Source organism: Spermophilus citellus (assembly GCF_964194105.1).
Source record: "Spermophilus citellus genome assembly, chromosome: 13".
In the NCBI taxonomy this organism is placed as follows: Eukaryota; Metazoa; Chordata; class Mammalia; order Rodentia; family Sciuridae; genus Spermophilus; species Spermophilus citellus.
Genome location: NC_138193.1, coordinates 80,548,980 through 80,569,937, shown reverse-complemented (window position 1 = coordinate 80,569,937; position 20,958 = coordinate 80,548,980). Strand labels below are relative to the sequence as shown.

The 20,958-nt window shown below is 34.2% G+C and overlaps 1 protein-coding gene and 1 pseudogene across 4 annotated transcripts in view; one reads left to right on the top strand and one right to left on the bottom strand.

Moving 5' to 3' along the window:
* PPM1B (protein phosphatase, Mg2+/Mn2+ dependent 1B) overlaps positions 1-20,958 on the top strand; it is an 80,330-nt gene that overhangs the window by 51,947 nt on the left and 7,425 nt on the right. For all 3 annotated transcript variants that reach the window (XM_081264652.1, XM_081264650.1, XM_081264651.1), the window contains exons 2-5: positions 4,189-5,049; positions 9,357-9,474; positions 14,940-15,051; positions 15,407-15,464. In XM_081264652.1, coding sequence (XP_081120778.1) covers positions 4,204-5,049; positions 9,357-9,474; positions 14,940-15,051; positions 15,407-15,464 — 1,134 coding nt within the window. In that variant the 5' untranslated portion in view covers positions 4,189-4,203. The remainder of the gene's footprint in view (positions 1-4,188; positions 5,050-9,356; positions 9,475-14,939; positions 15,052-15,406; positions 15,465-20,958) is intronic.
* On the bottom strand, positions 10,236-14,328 carry LOC308632416 (mediator of RNA polymerase II transcription subunit 28-like; annotated as a pseudogene). Its single transcript has 2 exons — positions 14,324-14,328; positions 10,236-12,682 (listed from the first exon to the last, which is right to left on the bottom strand). The product of its transcript is annotated as a mediator of RNA polymerase II transcription subunit 28-like (transcript).

Genomic DNA, 20,958 nt, shown 5'->3' with positions numbered 1-20,958 from the left:
TCCAGTTCTTTATATTAAGTAATTGAAGACAGAATACCATACCACAGGGCAGTACTTGTGTGTGATTTTTGTTGGGGGGTGGGTATAATCACTATTAATTGTCAAAGTTTAGACTTTAAACCCTTTGCACTTTAGGTGCTTATTGTAGGAAAACTTATTTATGTGCAACAAGATTTTTCAAAACAGCATTGTTTATAATAAAAAGAAAAAAACCCAAGAAACTCAAAATGTTAACTTGTATTGAAATAGATAAATAAGTTGTACAGACATGTAATGCAGTGTAATGAATGAATTATAATTCTGTGTCAGTGTAAACACTCAGAAATACAATGCTGAACAAGAAAAAAATGTGCTGTATATCAGTGTAAAGTGCTAACCATGTAAAACTAAACAACCTCACATGAATATGGAACTACAAGAAATTCTAATTAGAAAATTTAAAATAGTGCCCACCTGGATGGGAAGAGAGGTCCAGAGGTTTAGTGGTGTTGATAAACTGTGGTGAGTGCATGGTTGTTGAGTTTATTACTCTTCAGCTATATACACACATTTTATAAACTCATGTGTGATGTTTCAGAACATTTTTAAAATTATGGTGGGAAAAATCCCAACTTGAAAATGAGGTCATTTTGGAACTTACTAAAAAATTACCAGTTTGCAAAAGAATGTGATTTCTGATACAGCCAAAAGATGTTCTTGGTTATCTAACCTCTGTCAATTAGATGCTAATTCCCGGAACATTGAGTCTAGAGCAAGTGACTTTCAGAGCGAAAATATGGAATGTAGGAGTCATTACAGTGAGAAGTTAGTAGACAGGCAAGGCTGTTCTTGGTGGAATCTTCAGTGTTTTACAGCCCAGCTACCTACCTACCTATCTATCTATCTATCTATCTATCTATCTATCTATCTATCTATCTATCTAATGTGATACTGAGGAGCAAGCCTAGGGCCTCACATGTGTGAGGCAAACATTCTACATCTGAGCTACAGCCCCAGCCCAGGAGATGTTTAGTTTTATGATTGTTTTCCAAGCTGGTCTTCCAGGTTCACTTTGATTCTTAGCATCCATATAGCTTTCTGTCAAAGATCACTCCTTAAATTAAAATCAAATTTGGCAAAAATTTTAAACTTTAAAAAAAATTGTAAATGAGGAATTCTTGTGGATTTTGAACCTATTTGTTAAAACGTGAAACAGCAGTAACTTAATTGCAACAACATCAGAGAAGATGGAAGCTGTGATGAAATCTTTTTTCCCCATAATTGGTAGATGGGATTGAAAAGTGGTTTATTAAGTATATATAAATAAATATAAAAATAGTCAATATAAATATAATATAGCCAACAATTCAATTTCATTTGCACTTATATATCTTTACAAGTTGCCCCCCCCCCTTTTTTTAAGAAGAAATACCCTTCAATAATAAAAGAATCTAAGTAAGTACTTAGAACTAGGTTTTCAACTAAGTGTCATAGAATATTAAAACAGCATGTTCTAAAATAAAGCACTGGACTGGGGATGTAGCTCAGTGGTAAAGTGCTTGCCTACGATGTGCAAGGTGCTGGGCTCAATTCCCCAGTACCTCAAAAAAAAAAAAAGGGGGCGGGGGCTGGGGCTCAGTGGTAGAGTGCTTGCTTAGTGTGCATGAGGCACTAGGTTCAATTGTCAGCACCACATAAAGATATTGTGTCCACCTAAAACTAAAATAACAAATATTTTTTAAAAAGTGAAAAAAACCACATTACATTAGTATCAATATAAAATATTGACATATTTTATATATACTGAATAAGAAATAATCTTTAAATTTTTATACCTTCAAGATTCCTTTTTGTAAATACATGTGTAATTTATTAATACATTTATTTACAAGTTGATAGACACACAAGTTGTAAATTTAATATCTAATTTATAAATGCATATATATTCATATATATTGAATGGTTTTCAGATTTTTAAAATTTTTTAATTAAAAATGGTTTTAATTTTTTTCTATAATGCATAGCTGAAAAAAGTTAAAAAGAAGTCTAGACCCAAATGGGAGTCAACTGATCTAGATCAGTATTTCCTTGTTTGTTTTTTTGTTGTTGTTATTGTTATTTATTTTATTTTATTTTTTTGGTACTGGGAATGTTACTCAGGGACACTTAACCACTGAGCCACATCCCCAGCCCTATTTTGTATTTTATTTAGAGACAGGATCTCACTGGCATGATTCCTTTTAAAGAATGTTTTATTTGCCGGGCTCAGTGGCGCATGCCTGTAATCCCAGCATCTCCGGAGGCTGGGACAGGAAATCACAAGTTCAAAGCCAGCCTCAGCAAAAGCCAGGATTAAGGATAAGGGATGTAGCTAAGTACCCCTGAGTTCAATCCTTGGTACCCGCCCCCCCCCCCAACAAGTTATTTATTTATTTATTGGTACTAGGGTTTGAACCCAGGGACATTTTACCACTGTGCTACATCCCAGCCCTTTACTTTTTATTTTGAGACAGGGTTCTCACTAAGTTGCTTAGGGCCTTGCCAAATTGCTGAGATTGGCCTCCAACTTGAGATCCTCCTGCCTAAGTCTCCAGAGTTGCTTGGAATACAAGTGTATACCAGCATACCTAGCTCAAAGAGTGATTTTTTTAGTGTTTATTTTTTAGTTATAGGTGGACACAATATCTTTATTTTATATTTATGTGGTGCTGAGGATCGAACCCTGTGCCTCATGCATGCTAGGCTAGTGCTCTACCTCTGAGCCACAACCCCAGCCCCTCAAAGCATGATTCTTAAATCTCCAGCAAGCTTTATTGAAGGTCACATCCAATATTTATTAAAAAAGGTTTTGGAATTTGCATTTTGAATAGATAGTAAAAGCAATCATTTTATGTTGTTTACTAATGTTTTTACGCACTGTTCTAAGCACTTTACATTAACTCATTATTCACTGCAACCCTGTAAAGTATACAGTGACTAAGAGATTTGCCCAAAGTCACACAGCTGGAATGGAGGGCCAGGATTATATGTAGACCAGGGAATTCTTATGCTCAGTTTTGAGAGCCACTGCTCAGTTCAGAAAGCTATATTCTATAATAATAAAGTTGGTCAGGGAGATGTGGGGGATGCACAGCAGTATTTTACAATTCTAAGGTTTTTAAGTCTTTGCCAGCCAACACTAGGTAGCTACTTCATGGATCACAAAGCTTGGCGGTATGAATTATGTGCTTTAGCACCATATTAAGTTTATGTTCTTAACGGAATACAAGTGTAACAAATAAAATTGTTTTCGATTTGATGTATGGTAAAACCTTGATAAAACCTTATGTACGAGGCTAGGCAAGTAGTATACACCTGTGGTACTAGATACTCTGGCGGCTGAGGCATGAGGACATAATGAGCCCAGGAGTTCAAGGTCAGTTAGGGCAACATAACAAGACTCTTTAAAACAAAAAACAAACAAACAAAAACATCAAAATAAAAACCAAATATTTACAGAATGGAAATTTTTATATTTTAATTGAATTTTATAAAGGAGTTATACGTAGGATCATTAGGGAAAACATTGATTTTCATACTTGTTTTGTGGAAAGTCTTTCTAAATATATTAGTTTTTCTTTTTTAATTTATTGAACAAGATAACTTATTGTTCCAAATATTCTCATTGTTCAGTCTTTTTTTTAAGTTGTTGTTGGACACAACACCTTTATTTATTTTTATGTGGTGCTAAGGATCAAATTCAGTGCCTCGCACGTGCTAGGTGCACACTCTATCGCTGAGTCACAGCTCCAGTCCCATTGTTCAGTCTTATTGTAGACTTATATGAAACCCTAGATTTATCTTGTAAACTGAATTTTTAAATACTTCTTAACCAAGTTTTATTTCTTGGTTTTTCTTTCTCCTACAACAGTGTTACTCAACTTGTCTACATGTTCTGATCACCAGAGCGACTTTAAGAAGTACTGATGTCCAGGTCCCACCTCCAGAAATAGTGATTTAATTTCTTCGATTTTAATGTGCTAACGTTGAAAACCACTGTTGTAGAAGAAGATATAGACAGAAATTTCTTGGTTACTTTTTTTGTTTTTCTAGTAAATTAGGATAATAGTGATAAATATACTTGATAAGAGTCACTTGAATAGGTGAAATATTTTAGGAAATTTTCTATCAAATTTAAACATTTAACACCTATCATTTTTTTTCTTTCAGATTTCATTACTAAACATGGGTGCATTTTTGGATAAACCCAAAACTGAAAAACATAATGCTCATGGTGCTGGGAATGGTTTACGTTATGGCTTGAGCAGCATGCAAGGATGGAGAGTGGAAATGGAAGATGCACACACAGCTGTCGTAGGTATTCCTCATGGCTTGGAAGACTGGTCATTTTTTGCAGTTTATGATGGTCATGCTGGATCCCGAGTGGCAAATTACTGTTCAACACATTTATTAGAACACATCACTACTAATGAAGACTTCAGGGCAGCTGGCAAATCAGGATCAGCTGTTGCGCCTTCAGTGGAAAATGTCAAAAATGGTATCAGAACTGGCTTTTTGAAAATAGATGAATATATGCGTAACTTTTCAGACCTCAGAAACGGGATGGACAGGAGCGGTTCAACTGCAGTGGGAGTTATGATCTCACCTACACATGTCTACTTTATCAACTGTGGTGATTCACGTGCTGTTCTGTATAGGAATGGACAAGTCTGCTTTTCTACCCAGGATCACAAACCTTGTAATCCAAGGGAAAAGGAGCGAATCCAAAATGCAGGAGGCAGCGTGATGATACAGCGTGTTAACGGTTCATTAGCAGTGTCTCGTGCTCTGGGGGACTATGATTACAAGTGTGTTGATGGCAAAGGCCCTACAGAACAACTTGTTTCTCCAGAGCCCGAGGTTTATGAAATTTTAAGAGCAGAAGAGGATGAATTTATCATCTTGGCTTGTGATGGGATCTGGGATGTTATGAGTAATGAGGAGCTCTGTGAATTTGTTAAATCTAGGCTTGAGGTGTCTGATGACCTGGAAAATGTGTGCAATTGGGTAGTGGATACTTGTTTACATAAGGTATGTAAGCTTCTTTGTTATAATTAAAATGCCGTGTTAATTTTGAAAAGACATGGTAAGTAAATTTAAGCAAACTTAAAAGTTTTAAATATTTGCATTAGGAGAGACCTATATATTTTAAAATAATTGTTTCACCAGTAGTGAAACCACTGAGTTTTTTGTTCATTTTTTTATTTTTGTTTTCACCATCCCTTCTGCCCCAACCTTCTAATTTGAAAATTAAGTTTAATAAATTTGAGACATTTGTTGTCAGTGATGCCTTATTGCATCATTGACATCAAATTTTGTTTGAGAGATACCTACACAGAATTGTGACTTTTGGTTCAAATTTGTAATGTTGGCAGCAGCCATCTTCAGCATGATTTTGAAGCAACTTTATAAAATGTTTATAGTAGAACTCTGTATTCCATATACTAAAAGGTCAGGAATCACATAATATTGGAAGATATTCCAGAAGTCAAGCCTTTTAGGAGACATAACTAAAACTTAGGTATGAGTTGTATATATCTTATTGTCTAGTGACAGGAGCTTTCTCCTATCAATAAAGTTAAAAAGGAATTTATATATAACTCTACATAAGGTAATATATGACTTGATGGATAGTATCCTACTTTTGTAGATGATACCAAATTCTTTTCATATAAATGTTTTTAATTATCACTGATTAAAAAATCAAAGGCTTATATAAAATGTAATCCTGTGAAGAATTCCTGGGGAACATTAATTTTTTATTAATCTTAACTTGATGTATTAGTAGAAGAAACTTTTAGAATAACAGATAATTGATTGTTCCCCTTGAATGTCTTTAAAATATTCAATTGTTTAGTAGGTTTTTGACAGCATCTATATAGAAATCAATTAAATTTTAACTTATCTGGCAAGTTCCTGGGGTGGCAAAGTGTTCTTTGACTAAAAATATATAAAAAAAAATCCAACCTGGGCAACAAAGAGAATCTCCCCACTACATAATTTTTTCTGGAAAGTTCAGCTAGCCAGAAAGTTTTCCAGGAAGAATCTGGATCTGTGGAAATACTCAGATTTTAGTGAACTATTTAATTTCTTTTCCATAAAATACTTTTCCAAAATGATTTTAATGATTATACTTCTACCTCCTTGGATTTTTAATTTTAGCACAATATACCCTTCTTATTTCTGAATGTGTTTAGTACTGAAGGAAGATGGTTGTCAATAGTCAAATAATGGCTCTACAAGTTCTTCTCAGAACTACAACTTTTTGAAATGAAAAGCAGGAGTATGTTTTTTGATTGAGTAAAAGCATCATTTTCCCCAGCTATTAAAAAAAAATAGAGTGAACTTATTACTGGAAAAAAAAAATCCAGACAATACGGAAAATTTAAAGAAAGCAACTCAAATTTTGCCACCCACCTTAACTTAGCTACTTTCATTGTGCCATATATTGTGTATCTTTCTAGTCTTTTTGCAAGTATTGAACTGCAAAAATTTTCATGATTTTATAGCATTCTATTGAACGAATAACATGTGGTTGTGTGGGAATATCCAAAAATCTTTTGGGTCTCTAATTTGGATTAAGTTTAGTCCTAGTTTGTGATGTAACTTTTTAAATGAGATTTAAATGACACTGATGATATATCCTTATAGCGTTTATCAGCCTACAGTGACTATTGATGTTGAGGCAGGTGTTAAAGATTCTGTACAAGTTCTAGAGCCTCAGAAATGAGGAATGATATTAATAGACAAGAAATTGGGTCTGTTTGAAAGTTGACATTCATAGTTTCTTTGAATGAAGTTACATTCAAATTGAAATCAGTTTTGAGAAATTTAGTGGATTTAGGTTGAAATATAACGGGTGTTATTTTAAGGTACTTAAGTAATTAAACCTCTTGTCTAAACCTCATTTTGGTTTTTTGTTGTTGTGTTGGCACTGAGGATTAAATCCAGGGCAGTTTACCACTGAGCTTTATCCCTAGTCCTTTTTAATTTTTTATATTGAGACGGTCTCACTAAGTTCCCGAGGCTGGTCTCAACTAGTCCTCCTGCCTTAGCCTCTGAGTCACTTGAATTACAAGCATCTGTGCCCATGGCCTGGCTCCCTTTCTTTCTTTTTTTTTTTTTTTTTTTAACTACATAATTTTTGTCATTACACATATTTGTATTGTAAAACCAAGGGTTTTATTATAAAATAATATTATAAATTGTTATTATTTTATAATATTATAAAATTGAATAAGATTATTTGATATTTAGTGTGAAAGATTAGATATTAAGTTTTAAATCCATAGGAAGCACCTAATGACTGCTCAGTAGGTGTTGCATACTTCAAGAGGATAGAAAAAGAAGATCCACTTAAGTAGTTGTTTCTCTAAGAGATTTAAATGAAATCTTCTAACACAACACTTATTATGCTTTAATAGTTTATAGGTGCATTTGTATGTTAACTCATGAAGTCTTGGAAAGTTGTGATAATCATCGTAATCAAAATCACAATAGTATCTATAAGTTATTGCTTTTTATGGGCCAAATACTATTTTAAGTACTTTAATACACACTTTAATTCATTTTAATTTTTACAACCATATTGAATGAGGTAGTTTTTGTTAATGATAATCATTTTTCAGGGTTACCATTTCACAAGCTTAGAGTATAAGTGTTGAATGACTTTGGTCAGGTATTATCCTACTTAAATAAGATACATAATGCTAGAGGAGAATAGTCTTTAACAAAGCAGTCTCCCTGTTTTATTGCCAGTGCCAGGATTCATTGTGTCTAATTTCAGAATTCATAGTGTAACTGCAATTTGCATAACCTTTTATAACTTAAAAAATTGTATTTTTAAATCTTTATAGTAATCTTCTGAGGTAAACAAAATAAAAAGATTTGTATTTACTACTTTTTTTTTTTTTTTTTCTGGAGGTGGGGTTTACCAGGGATTGAACCCAGTGGTGTTCACTGAGCCATATCCCTTTGTATTTTTATTTTGAACAGGGTCTTGCTAAATTTTTGAGGCTGGCTTTGAACTTGTGATCCTCCTGCCTTACCTCCTTTGTCACTGGGATTGAAGGCTTGTGACACTGTGCCAGCTTAAAAATTTTATTGCTAATTTGCACGTAAGGAAATGGTGGTTGTTTGACCTTGATTTCTTTTGCTTGGGTTGGCAAGCCCACTATCAGACAACATGGCTTACTGCATAGGTTCATTAACTTAGTTTTTTGCAGTGATTAAGGTTGGGAGAATAAAAATAATTGTTATCTTAACATCTTCTTCTGGTCTACAAAAGTCAGTTAAAGTAGCAGGATGAGATGCTGGGTGTGGTGATACGCACCAGTAATCCCAGCCACTTGGGAGACTGAGGGAGGAAGAATTCAAGTTTGAGTCCAGTTGCAGGAATTCACTGACACCCAGTCTAAAAATAAAAAGGGGTGGGAAGTAACTCAGTGCTAGTAGAGTGCCCTGGGTTCAATCTCCAGTACAAAACAGTAACAAAGAGAATTTTAATGTATTGTTTGTAATATGGTACTAGGATAGTGTATATTCTGTTTCCTTTTTAGTATAACTAAAGTCTGCTACTCTAGTCTTTTCAGTCGGTAGAGCCAGTAGCTAGACTGACATTGCTTGGCTTAAGCTTGCCACCTTTCCAGAGTTTACCTGACATGGTCCAAAAGAAGATATACTAAAAAGGAAACAGTATACACTATTCTGTGTATACTAAAAGTGTGATTATAGAGTGTGATTAAAAGGCAGCAGTAAAATTCATCCTTAAATTAGCCATTTTAGTGTTTTCTAAAGAATGTGGCTCAGTGGCTGAGTACCTCCACCACCATCAAGAAAAGTTGTTCATATGACTATAGTTGAATCTCAGAACAGTTTCAAACTTAAATCATTTTTTTCTTCTCTTGTAGTCATTCATTGTAATAGTTTCTTGGCTGTCCTACAGATCAATAATTTTCAGCTATGTTTTAACTTCAGTGGAGTTGTGCTAGTATTGCTTTAATTAGGTTAATTAGCTAGAAAAACTTGTAGATGCTTAAAAGGACATATTTTAGATTTAAGCTACTATTGAGAATATTTGATAGGTAAGAGGATATACTTCTCAGGCTGTGAAATGTTGGTAAGAATAGTTACAGAGAATTAAAATTCAAACATAATTACAGATATATCTAAATACTTTATTTCTTCAGCTTATATTTTAAATAGTTCTTTGGAATAAATAAATGTGTTAAATATGTACATTTTGTATGATTAATTGCTTAAGGTAACTATTTTAAAGGAAATAATAGAAACTTAGTAGAATGCAGTAATGTATTTTTTTTTCTTTCTTTAACATACAGGGAAGTCGAGATAACATGAGTATTGTATTAGTTTGCTTTTCAAATGCCCCCAAGGTCTCAGAGGAAGCAGTGAAAAAAGATTCAGAGTTGGATAAGCACTTGGAATCAAGGGTTGAAGGTAAGAAAGACTTTTTTTTTCTTTAATTTAGAAGAAAAGAAAAAGTATTCTTATCAGATAATTCTTTAAAAATTTCCTTAGAAAACATAGTTATTTCAAGTCAAGCCTTTTAAAAACAAACATCTACCTTAAGATTTACTATCTTGTTTGAGAAGGGATTAATCTTTTCTAGGTTTATAACTGTCTAGATATATACCCTCAACAGTATGTTTAAAGTGTTTTTGTCTGTAATTTCTTTTTTTTTTTAAATTTATTTTTTAGTTGTAGTTGGATGCAATACTTTCTTGTTTTGTTTATTTATTTTTATGTTGTGCTAAGGATCAAACCCAGGGCCTCACATGTGCTCTGCCACTGAGCCACAACCCCAGCTGTCTATAATTTCTTTAAATGATTCTTGCCTATAGGTCTCTATGAGTTCTGCTTTTTTGGGTGATGGAAAGATAAGAAACTCATGTGAACCACATCAGAAGCACTCATTTCTTTTGATAATATCATAATTATTAAGAGATAGATTTCTAGCAGGCTATAGTTTATCAGAAGGCAGGAGGACTGTTTAGTGTCCTGTTTCTTTATTCATAAAGAGAACAAGCATTTCCTCCCTTTTTTTTTTTTTTTTTTTTGGTGCTTGGGATTGAACCAAGCCCTTGCACATGCTAGGCAACTGGTCTACCACTGAACCACATCCCCAAGATCGATCGATCTATCTATCTATCTATCTATCTATCTATCATCTATCTATCTATCTGTCTATCTTTCTTTCTAATTGCTATTTATTTGACAGATAACTTCTGAATTAATATAAAGAAATGATAATGACTCATATACACTAATTCAAACCATTTTCAGTAAGTATCAAGTAGAACAGTTGCTGATCTTTTCACCAAAAACACCTTTATCATTGAAAGATTGCTTCAAACAGTTAATTTAGGTGGTTTTTAATTTTTTAATTTTTTTAACTTATAAGATGGACACAGTATGTTTATTTTATTCATTTATTTTTATGTGGGTGCTAAGGATTGAACCCATGCCTCATGCATGCTAGGCAAGTGCTGTACCACTGAGCTACAACCCCAGCCCAGCTTTTTAAGTTTTGACCTATATATCCAACCAAGGGGATCTGATCTGCTGGCATCTGGCTGGTCATCATAGGTCACAGGTCCTTAAGCCAAATACCATCCTTATAGCACACAAACAAAATGAGTAATTGTATGTACAAAGTAATATAAAGTATCATATAAAAATACATGTTGGGTTCAATTCTCAGCACACATATAAATAAAATAAAGGTCCAATGACAACTAAAAAAATGTACATATATAAAAAGTCCATGTTTATGTATATTCAAGGGGAGTAATGCCTATTTCCCATGAGCATACAATGCAGCAAGGGGCTCAGAAACTAACCCACATTCACAAACCCACAAAACAGTAGAAGGAATAAAAGTCCTGTGCTCTAGAGTGGTGTGGAGGCTTCATGGACCAGATGGCATCCAAACCACACCAGGAACATTAGTGGATACCAAGGCAAGTGGGGAGGGATCTTCAGGGCTAGAGGATGAAATGAACCAAGCACACGTGCCACATACCTACTGACTGTTCAGAAGACAAGTGGAGTGTTTGTACTGGCTGAAAGGATGTAATCTAAGAGATGCATAAAACAGAACAGCAAACCTCCTCCGACAAGAGGGCAAAATACTTTCCCCCACAGAGTAACTGCATGCTCTCTATGTAGGTGAAATAGTTTAGGATCACTCTGTAGGTCGCCCTCCACCCCAAGACCCTAGTCCTTGAAATCAAATCCATGAGCAAGAATCTTCCTTCACATAAACTGCCTTTTCTCCCATAAGTAAAACAACACAAGCAAACAACATAAAACTCAAAAGAAAACAAATCAGACCAAGCGTTGACCCCTCATATTTCACTTGTGTCCCAGCTGTCAGGATAAGGAGACTGGATCTGCTCTGTTACACTGGTTCATTACTGCAAGGTATCTAGCACATCATGCTCTAGTACAGCTCTCAAAGCAATAACACCACACAAAACATAAACTTACCCAAATAAAAGGCAGCATCAACTTAAGGATCTACTGTAATATTACTCCACTAATCTAGCAAATTTTAACCCTTTTTCTAACCCATTTACAAAATATCTGCACTATATTGTTCTGGAAGCATTACAAACATTGCATTAGATTCCTCTTGAGGTAGTTCAGAGTCTTGAGACAGCAAATTTACATATTTTTCTCCACTGCCATGGATGGGTAGTTACTGTAAAAGGCCTAAAATCAAACTCCTTCCCCCACCACCCCCATTCTGGGGAGTATTATATTTTTTCCCCCTCTGATCATAAGCTAACAACTGGAAAAAAACAAAATCATACAAAAATTTTAAAAATAAGCAAAAAACTAAGAATCTGTGTTATCAAACTAATAATCCAAACTTTGCTACAAACAAATAAAACAAAACCTCACTTCATTTACCAAGCTATAGGCATTTTATAAAGTACTCAAGTAATTGAACAGTTCATAAAAATTGGGGGAAATTTTTAGATAGAAACAAAATTAATACCAACTCATTCTCAAATAGTTCTTCTAAAAGGCCATGTCCACACAGAGGTTTAGTGAAACTATCTGCAGGGGGCTACCTTGTAGTTCAGACCCCTCTCAGGTCTGCTTCAGAGGTGCAGGGATATTGGCAGACATCTGCTCCAGGTAAGCCAAGGAGTCCCGAGGAACTTTGCCTGTCTTTTTGTGCTGCACATTGATGCCCTCCCACATTGGCTGCCAATGTGCCTCAGCGTTGTTGCTTCTGCACCAATGCATCTTATTGCTGCAATTCGTTTCTTAATTCTGAGACGTCCTCTTTAATGACTTGCTCTGTTTTCTGGACAGACAACTGCAATCTTTTTTTGTAGGGAAAAACAACTCTGTCTTGCAGTATCCAGAAGTTTCTGGATACACTGCTCAACACCAGTTCGAATTTCCTCCTGATCCATGTCATTGACATAATCCTGACTCACAAGAGAAGCAAAGCAAGCCTTGAATGACAATTCCACCAAGTTGCACTACAAGTTCTTGGTGTGATAGGTGCTGCCTGAAGAATCGAGGCCTGGCTCTGGGGTCTGGCTGGGGTGGTGGGGACCCTGGCTGCTGCCCAGAGAACATACCACCCAACGGAGCCACCCTGTATGAGATGGTGGGCCCATTGCACCTGTGTGGAATAGCCAAGATTTTTGTTTCTTTATTATAAACCACAGAAAAGAAACACCAACTTTAGAGTTTGTTAATTTCTTTAATAAAGAAATCTATCTTATTCAGATAAGATAGCAAGACAGACTTTATCTAGTGGGTCTATAATGATAAGTACAGGGACCCCTGCACTGGGGGTGGGGACACATTGGACTCAATTTAGATTTCATCTAGGGCAAGTGGGAGTTTATTACTAATGAGCAGTGTGGTGGCTAGTGGGTGGAAAACTACTAGAAAGAAACAAAATGGTCAAGGGTTTGTGTCTAAACTGACTTAATAGGATTATTGCTGAGAGTGGGCCAGACAAGTGGTGATAATAGTGATAAGATAATGTGGAAGGTTGGATACGGAGTGAGGGGGAATTTCCCTAAAATCTTCTTAGTATGAATTCTTGCTTACTATGTATTCTTTAAGGACAAGACAAAGTTCACAAAGGTGGTTCTAGTCAGAACTCAAGAACCTAGTCAAAGGAAAGAGCTTTGTCAAAATAAATTAACTATCTAAGCACATAGAACCATACCTGAAAGTCCTCAGCAAACTATAATTTCTCAAGCTATGGTCAATTCTGTTCAACATGGATTGTTAACATTTAATATTACTTATTTCTTTTTTTAAATATTACTTATTTCTTGTGTGGTTTGTAACTTCTTATATGGCAGAAATGGAAAATACATAGTATCGTAATTCCTGAGTCCATGTCAAGTACTTGATTGTAATCATGTAGTCAAAAGTTTAAAAAAAAAAAAAAGCTTTTAAAATCCCTGGAAAAGCAGCCACTACAAATCAGTAACTTAATTTTTATAAGGCATCATTTTTTAAGAGCATTGTATTTCTATTGGAATTTTAAGTCATGTAATCTGACATTAAATTTTCCAGCTGAAAGCACTGATATATTGGGTAAGGCTGTATGATATTTTGTTTGTTTTGTGATGCTCTGGATAGAACAACAAAAAAAATTGGTCCTAAATGTCAGTAGTGCAAGGTTGAGAAATCCTGTGCGATAGCAGTACAAGTCTCAGGTAGAAAAAATTATATAGTCTTTTCATAAAGCTAACAGCTTAGATACACGGAACATCAATATATATGGATGGATAGAGTAATATACCTACTATAGGTGTGGGTCAGAGAAGGATTGGACAAAGTCATGTATGAAGTTGAAGCTGAAGAATGAATCATACAAAGGGATTGACTGGATTGGCATGAAAAATGTTCCAAACCAAAGCAAGAGGACATACTTGTGAAGATCTAGAAGCAGAGAAAGTTGGGCAGAGTTGAGAGAAAGTAAAATGGTGAAATCTTAAAAGCAAAGCCCAGAGTCTTTTTGAGGGAAAGGTTTGGATTTTACCTCTCTTTCTTTTTCCCCTCTCTTAAAAATAAATTGCCATTGTTTGATTTTTGAGAAGTTATGTCTTTCCAATGTCCAAATAACCATTTTTTCCCATAAATTATGTAATAGAAATGGAAAATGTAAATCTTTGTTTTAAGCATTAGCATGCTGTATTTTCCTTCTGTTTATTACTAATGTATCTTTGTATGTGTGTACTGGGATTGACCCAGCGGCACTCCGCCTCTGAGGCGCCCCTCTTTAGAAACAGAATCTCACTGCATCTGGCCTTCTTCTTTATTTTAAATAAATTATAGAACATTACTTATTTAGGTAACAAAAAACCACAAAAAATGATTTTTTTAAAATAATATTTTTAGTTGTAGGTGGACACAATACCTTAATTTTTATTTATTTATGTGGTGCTGAGGACTGAACCCAGTGCCCCCCATATGCCAGGCAAGTGTTCTACCACTGAGCTATAACCCCAGCCCACAAAAATGATTTTTAATTTTCCTTTTTTTCATTAATAGTCGTTATCCAGCTGTTACTTTAGTTTTACTGTAATTCTGGCATTAACAACATTATTTTTACTTAAAATTAGAGGATAAGTATTTATAGCCTTTACTTTGTTCATTTTTAGTAATTGTTAACCATTTCACTCATTTTCTTATGTGTCCTCTTATTACTGGAACTTTAGTGCTAGCTTTTGCTTTCATGAATATTACTGGAATGTATCTGTGTATGCATATAACTATTACCTCTTTTTGTTCCTTCCTAGAGGTAGTACTGTTTTTTATATTTTAAAATAGTACTTCTTATTTTAATTTTTTGTGCATACTGGATGGATTATCTTAATTAAGGAACTTTTTTTTTTTTTTAAATAAACCTGCAGAAATTATGGAAAAGTCTGGTGAGGAAGGAATGCCTGATCTTGCCCATGTCATGCGCATTTTGTCCGCCGAAAATATCCCAAATTTACCTCCTGGAGGAGGTCTTGCTGGCAAGTAAGTAGAACAAAAAAGTTAATTTTAGTAGTTTCATTTAGTAATTATATAATTTTAGATAAACAAATCAGAAGCACATCAGTTATCTAAGGAAATGAGTTGATGTTTCTCAAATTAGAGAAGAACTTTAAAACTTCATCCAAAAAAGATTTTTAAAAATAAATTGTCATACTCTTTGAGGATGAAAATCTTTCTTGTTAATTGAGAACAAATGGATTGTGCAAGATCAAGTTCTCAGTGAAATATAGAAACTGTGTTCTTGGCAAGTATTTAGTGTGATAGTTTTTTAGTGTGGTCAAGAATGAAGTATTTGAAATACAAGCTTAAAAACTAAAGCTTTTTGTTTTTTTTTAAGGCGCAATATTATTGAAGCTGTTTATAGTAGACTGAATCCACATAGAGAAAGTGATGGGGTAAGTTTTGTTTTATTTCCTAAGCATTTGAAATAATATACAATATAAATACGATATATGAATACATTCATATAATTAATTCTATAGTAAATTATCTTTTTTTCATTTTTAAAGAACAATTAAAGGTTTAGAAAATGGAGAAAATAAATAAAATTATGTGTTGAAAATAGCTTTGTTATTTTCTGGACATCAGATGGTCTTTTTGTTTGAGCTATCCCTGTTTCTTTCCTGTATGTCTGCATTTTCTTCTCCCTTATAACTTAATTTTGAGGCAAGAATGTGCTTTTCAATATCTCAATTTCTTCGTAGGCTGCTATCAGAAATTAGTTGTTATTTTAACAACCAGTTTTTGCCCTGTGCCCTGTTGTTCCGACCTGAAGATAATTTCTTTCTAATACTGATGTACTACGGTTATGTGAATATTGAATTGAGATGACTGTTTCTGTTGTACTCTGCTGTGTGTCATCAGAGCAAAATTCTTTATTTCTTTGCCTTTTGATGCCAAACCTAGAGGCACCGATGAGCCACCAGCTGCTGGTCTACATAGTACTCATACCAGAAGACAAAACAGTGTCATTTTTTAAGTCACACTCAATTTCAGAGTTAGCAATTCAAATATGAGCATATTTTCTCTAGTTGTTCATGTTTTGGGGCATCTAACAATATATGACTTAATTTTTAATATATATGCTGCAAAGTTTTAAGGGAGCCAAATTTAGCAAATAAAACTCCTTGAGAAATATAGACTAAACCTCCAAGTCTCCGTTCAGCACCTCTTGACAGGTGTTAAGATAGAAAATAGCTATTAGGTAGACATTATTCGTCTCAATTGCATTATTTATTTTCCAGGATTTATTATTATACAGCAATAATACAATTTCTTTTTCTTAACAATAAAAGTATCCTGGTAAAAGGAAAGTTTTACAGTTAGTACAGTTAATGAGTACTATGTATTGCTAATGATGAAGTTTATTTACATCTTAGTTCTAGAGCAGTGATTCTGATACTTTTGTGTCAGAAGCTGTGAACATTAATTTAAAAATAAATATATATGTCATGTGGTACATTCAGATGAATCTCAAACAAGATCTTGACACAATTAAAAAGGTGGTGGGGGGCTGGGAATGCAGCTCAGTTGGTAGAGTGCTTGCCTTGCATGCACAATGCCCTGAGTTCAATCCCCAGCTCCACCAAAAAAAAAAAAAAAAAAAAAAAGTGATGATATTCTTAAGAGGTAAGGAGAAGAGAATCTTAATTCTTGGGCTAGATTATGGATTCCTTATGGCATCCACTACCTTGGTTAGCCAGAATAAACTTCTAAAAAGATAGCTGTTGGGTTCACTGTTAGCCATAAATATGCTCCCATTTCTTCAGGTGTTTCAGAATGTGACTCTAGTGGATAATCTTGAAAAATACACATATATTATATCTTGCTGAATTTATTGGTCCCTCAAAATGTTTAAGACAGTTTCATTGGTGCACACTTGTAATCCCAGGGACTTGGTAGGTTGAGGCGGCAGGATTACAGGTTTGAAGCCAGCCTTGGCAATTTAGCAAGACTATCAGTGACTTAGCAAGACCCTATCTCAAAATAAAAAGGGTTGGGGATGTAGCTCAGTGGTAAAGTGATGGTAGATGCAGAGGCTGGGGCTGTAGCTCAGTGGCAGAGCGCTTGCCTAGCATGTATGAAGCACTGGGTTCGATCCTCAGTACCACATAAAAATAAAATAAAGGTATTCTGTCCATCTACAACTACAAAAAAAGAAAAAGAAAAAAGTGCTGGTGGGTGCAATCCTCAGAATAAAAAAAAAAAATTTTTTTTAATAACCCTACATTTCTTCTTAACATATACCAAGGATCCCCCCCCCACACACTTTTTTTTTTTAAGGTCTGGAGATTGCACCTGGGGCACCAGGATACTTTACCACATCCTAATCTTTTACTACATCCCTAACCCTTTTTATTTTGAGATAGGGTTTCATTAAATTGCCCAGACTGGCCTTAAAATAGTGATCCTTCTTACTCGGGCTCCAGAGTAGCTAGGATTCTAGACATGTATCATCATACCTGGCTGACTTTGGAATTTTTATAAAAGAAAACTATACATGGTAGCTACCTAATGGTGAACAAATAGAAAACAGATCCATGAAACTAAGGTTTATGCCTAAGATATAAAACTTGCAAAAAAATAAGAAAATAAAACTTGATTTAAATAAGATTAGTATATGGCTATGTAAATTTAGGATTACATACTTAATTTTATATATATATATATATATATATATATATATATATATATATATATATATATTAGCTTTCCAATAACCACTGGAAATCTACATTGTAGTGAATTGATGAAGGAAGAGACTGTAAAACATAAGACATTGTTCCATCCATATGATCATGATGTTTACAATGTATTTAAAAACACAGAAGTTTCATAAATATTTCATGTAGTTAAGTAAAGAATGACAAAGAATGTGACTGGATGTAGCTGTCACTCAGTGGTAGAGTACTTGCCCAGCATGTGGGAAGCCCTGGGTTCAATCCCTACTACGAAAGGGGGGAAAAGTGTGTGTGTGTGTGTGTGTGTGTGTGTGTGTGTGTAATTGTCATATAAATGTGTGTGGTGACTGCTATGAAAGTTCACCTAAGGTGAGAGAAAGTCAGATTCTTAAAGCAAAGATAGGATTTAAAGAGTGATTTGAGTGGCAGAATTGAGATGAGGTAGCATTTCAAGTGAGGTAGAAAGGCAAGAACAAAGGAAAGGTCACCTTTTTGGCTACAGTAGTGAATTGCTCTGGTGAAAATTTAAAGAATTTAGGTTGTTTAGCTATTGACAGAGACTGAAGAAAATACAGACCTTTAGTTAAATCCCCAGATCTTAACTTGATCCATTTTAGTAACCAATTAGGCACCATTGTGCTCCCTAAATCCTTCTTGACTTTGATCTCCCCACAAGTATGGGAAATGTTACCAGGAAGCACAGTGACAGGGGCTTGTGTTTAACTTGCAAATGTGAGGTAGAAGTACTGAAAAACAAAACAAAACAACAAAAGACTGTGGTAGAATGTAAGTATGTACCCAGAAATCCTCATCTTTATTTTTATTTATAATAATTTAAATTATTATATAATTTTATAATAATTTAATTTATTATATAAATTATTTATTATATAATTTAAATTATTATATAATTTATAATAATTTAAAATCAAGCAATTTCCCCAGTAACCTGGCTGAAAGAGTACAAATGAGTGCCATGGGTGGAGTGGGGTCATAAGAAAAAAAAAAAAAAAGAAATACTGAAGAGGAGAAAGTTGGAAGGTGCTATAAAAATTAAGCTTATATTTATAAAATAACAAAAATAAAATTTTCTTTAGATATTTTAAAATGCTAGTCACCTAAATCTTTGAGATTGTTTTAGACTCTTAAAATGTCTGCTTTCTGTCAGAATTGTTCTTGCTATAGTGTTTATAAGTAGTACCATTAGAAATAAGGGTTCATTCATTTTTCTTATATTAAAAACAAATTTTTATGGATAATAAGTATATTTCAAAAAGCTAGGTTCAATATAAGCCAGAAATCAAATAATTTTAAATATGTTCAGAAGCTAGGGAAGGATTTAGGAGAATTTTTTACTTACTAGCCTTGTTTTGTATTTTTAGTTCTACTCTTTAGAATACATTGTCTTGTTTAATACAAGCAATATTGATATGCTCCTGACTTTTAAAATGAAACTGTGGGAAAGTCTAGTAAGAATTTTTAACCCAGGAGTTCATTACCCCATCCACCAATTTTTCAAAATATGTTTATGAGTAGCAATATTGACCAAATTATATTGTAATATTGTGTGTATACATGAGTATGTAACAACAAATTCCATCATTATATACAACTACAGAACACCCATTAAAATTGTCAAAGAACAGGGGCTGGAGTTATAGCTCAATTGGTAGAGTGCTTGCCTCGCATGCCCAAGGTTCAATCCCCAGTGCACCAAAAAAAAAAAAAAAGAAAGAAAGAAAATAGTTTGCGTATGTGTATACACATTTCTTATTGATAAATTTACCTATAGTTTTCATCCGTTCTCAAAGGAGTCTGTGGCGTCCCCCACCCTGCCAGAATGACCCCTCCATCCACCATAAAATTTGTGAAGAAAAAAGCTGTTCTTGTATTAGTACTCTGAGAAGGACAACCCTTTCCTCATTACAAAATGCTTGTTGTTTTTTAACTAGAATATAAATTCTGTGAGATCTGGCACTTTGTCTCAATTATCTATATTTGAAGTCCCAGGACCTTCCACAATCCTGGCATATGCTGAGAGGTCATTTCTAGTAGTTGTCTTAATTTAAAAAGAATAATTTAAGTTGCTAATTGGAATGGAAGTCTGTATTTTTAAGAGCTTTCTGTTTTCCATACAAAAATGTTAAATAAGTTGTTTCCTTACAGAACTTAATTAATAATTAATTAACTTACCATTGATAAAGCTATGTAAGTTGATGATTTTCCAAGGGTAAAGGTTAGTAAACTTATATTTACCCAACTCTTACTTATGCCAGGGTGTGTGTATTGTACATAGTCTTCTTGGCACCCTTTTACATGACACCGAGATTCAGAGATGAGTGGAGCTGACTCCAAAACTATTCTTACATATTCCACTCTGCATCTTTTTTAGGTGTAGAAGGACACGGTACCTTTATTTTGTTATTTATGTTTATGTGATGCTCAGGATGGAACCCAGTGCTTTACATGTGCTAGGCAAGCGCTCTACTACTGAGCTACAACCCTAGCCCTCCACACTCCATCTTGAGAGATTACAGATGTCTGCACCCCACCTCTCTTCCATTCAAGAAAAATATTTTTCCACTTTATGTAGCGCTTGTGTTTCAACTTTATAAAATATTCCTCAAAGATATTTCTTTATGGGCTGAGGATGTGGCTCAAGCGGTAGCGCGCTCGCCTGGCATGCGTGCGGCCCGGGTTCAATCCTTAGCACCACATGCAAACAAAGATGTTGTGTCCGCCGAAAACTAAAAAATAAATATTAAAATTCTCTCTCTCTCTCTCTCTCTCTCTCTCTCTCTCTCTCTCTCTCTCTCTCTTTCTTTTTTAAAAGAAAGATATTTCTTTATAATGAGGAATATTTTATAAAGTTGTTGAAACTTAAGCATTTAAGCCAGTTCCTTATCAGTTATTTTTTATTTGAATACATTTTTATTGATGCTAATCCAAAAACTTTTTTTAAGGAATTTAGATTTTTGAGAAAGACAGAATAAACAGGACAGATTGGGCTTCTTTTAATCCCAAAAGATCTCTATATTCTGTTCTCACATAATTAAATTTTATATGGAATCTTTTCTGTTTTACTTACATAGTTAAGAATTTTTAGTTATAAAATTTTGGTTTTTAGCTAACAAGCAGGGCATTGGACTTTACAAAAACAATTTTTACTCTTTTAACTGATCATTAGAAGAATTTTGCTTATGGCAAC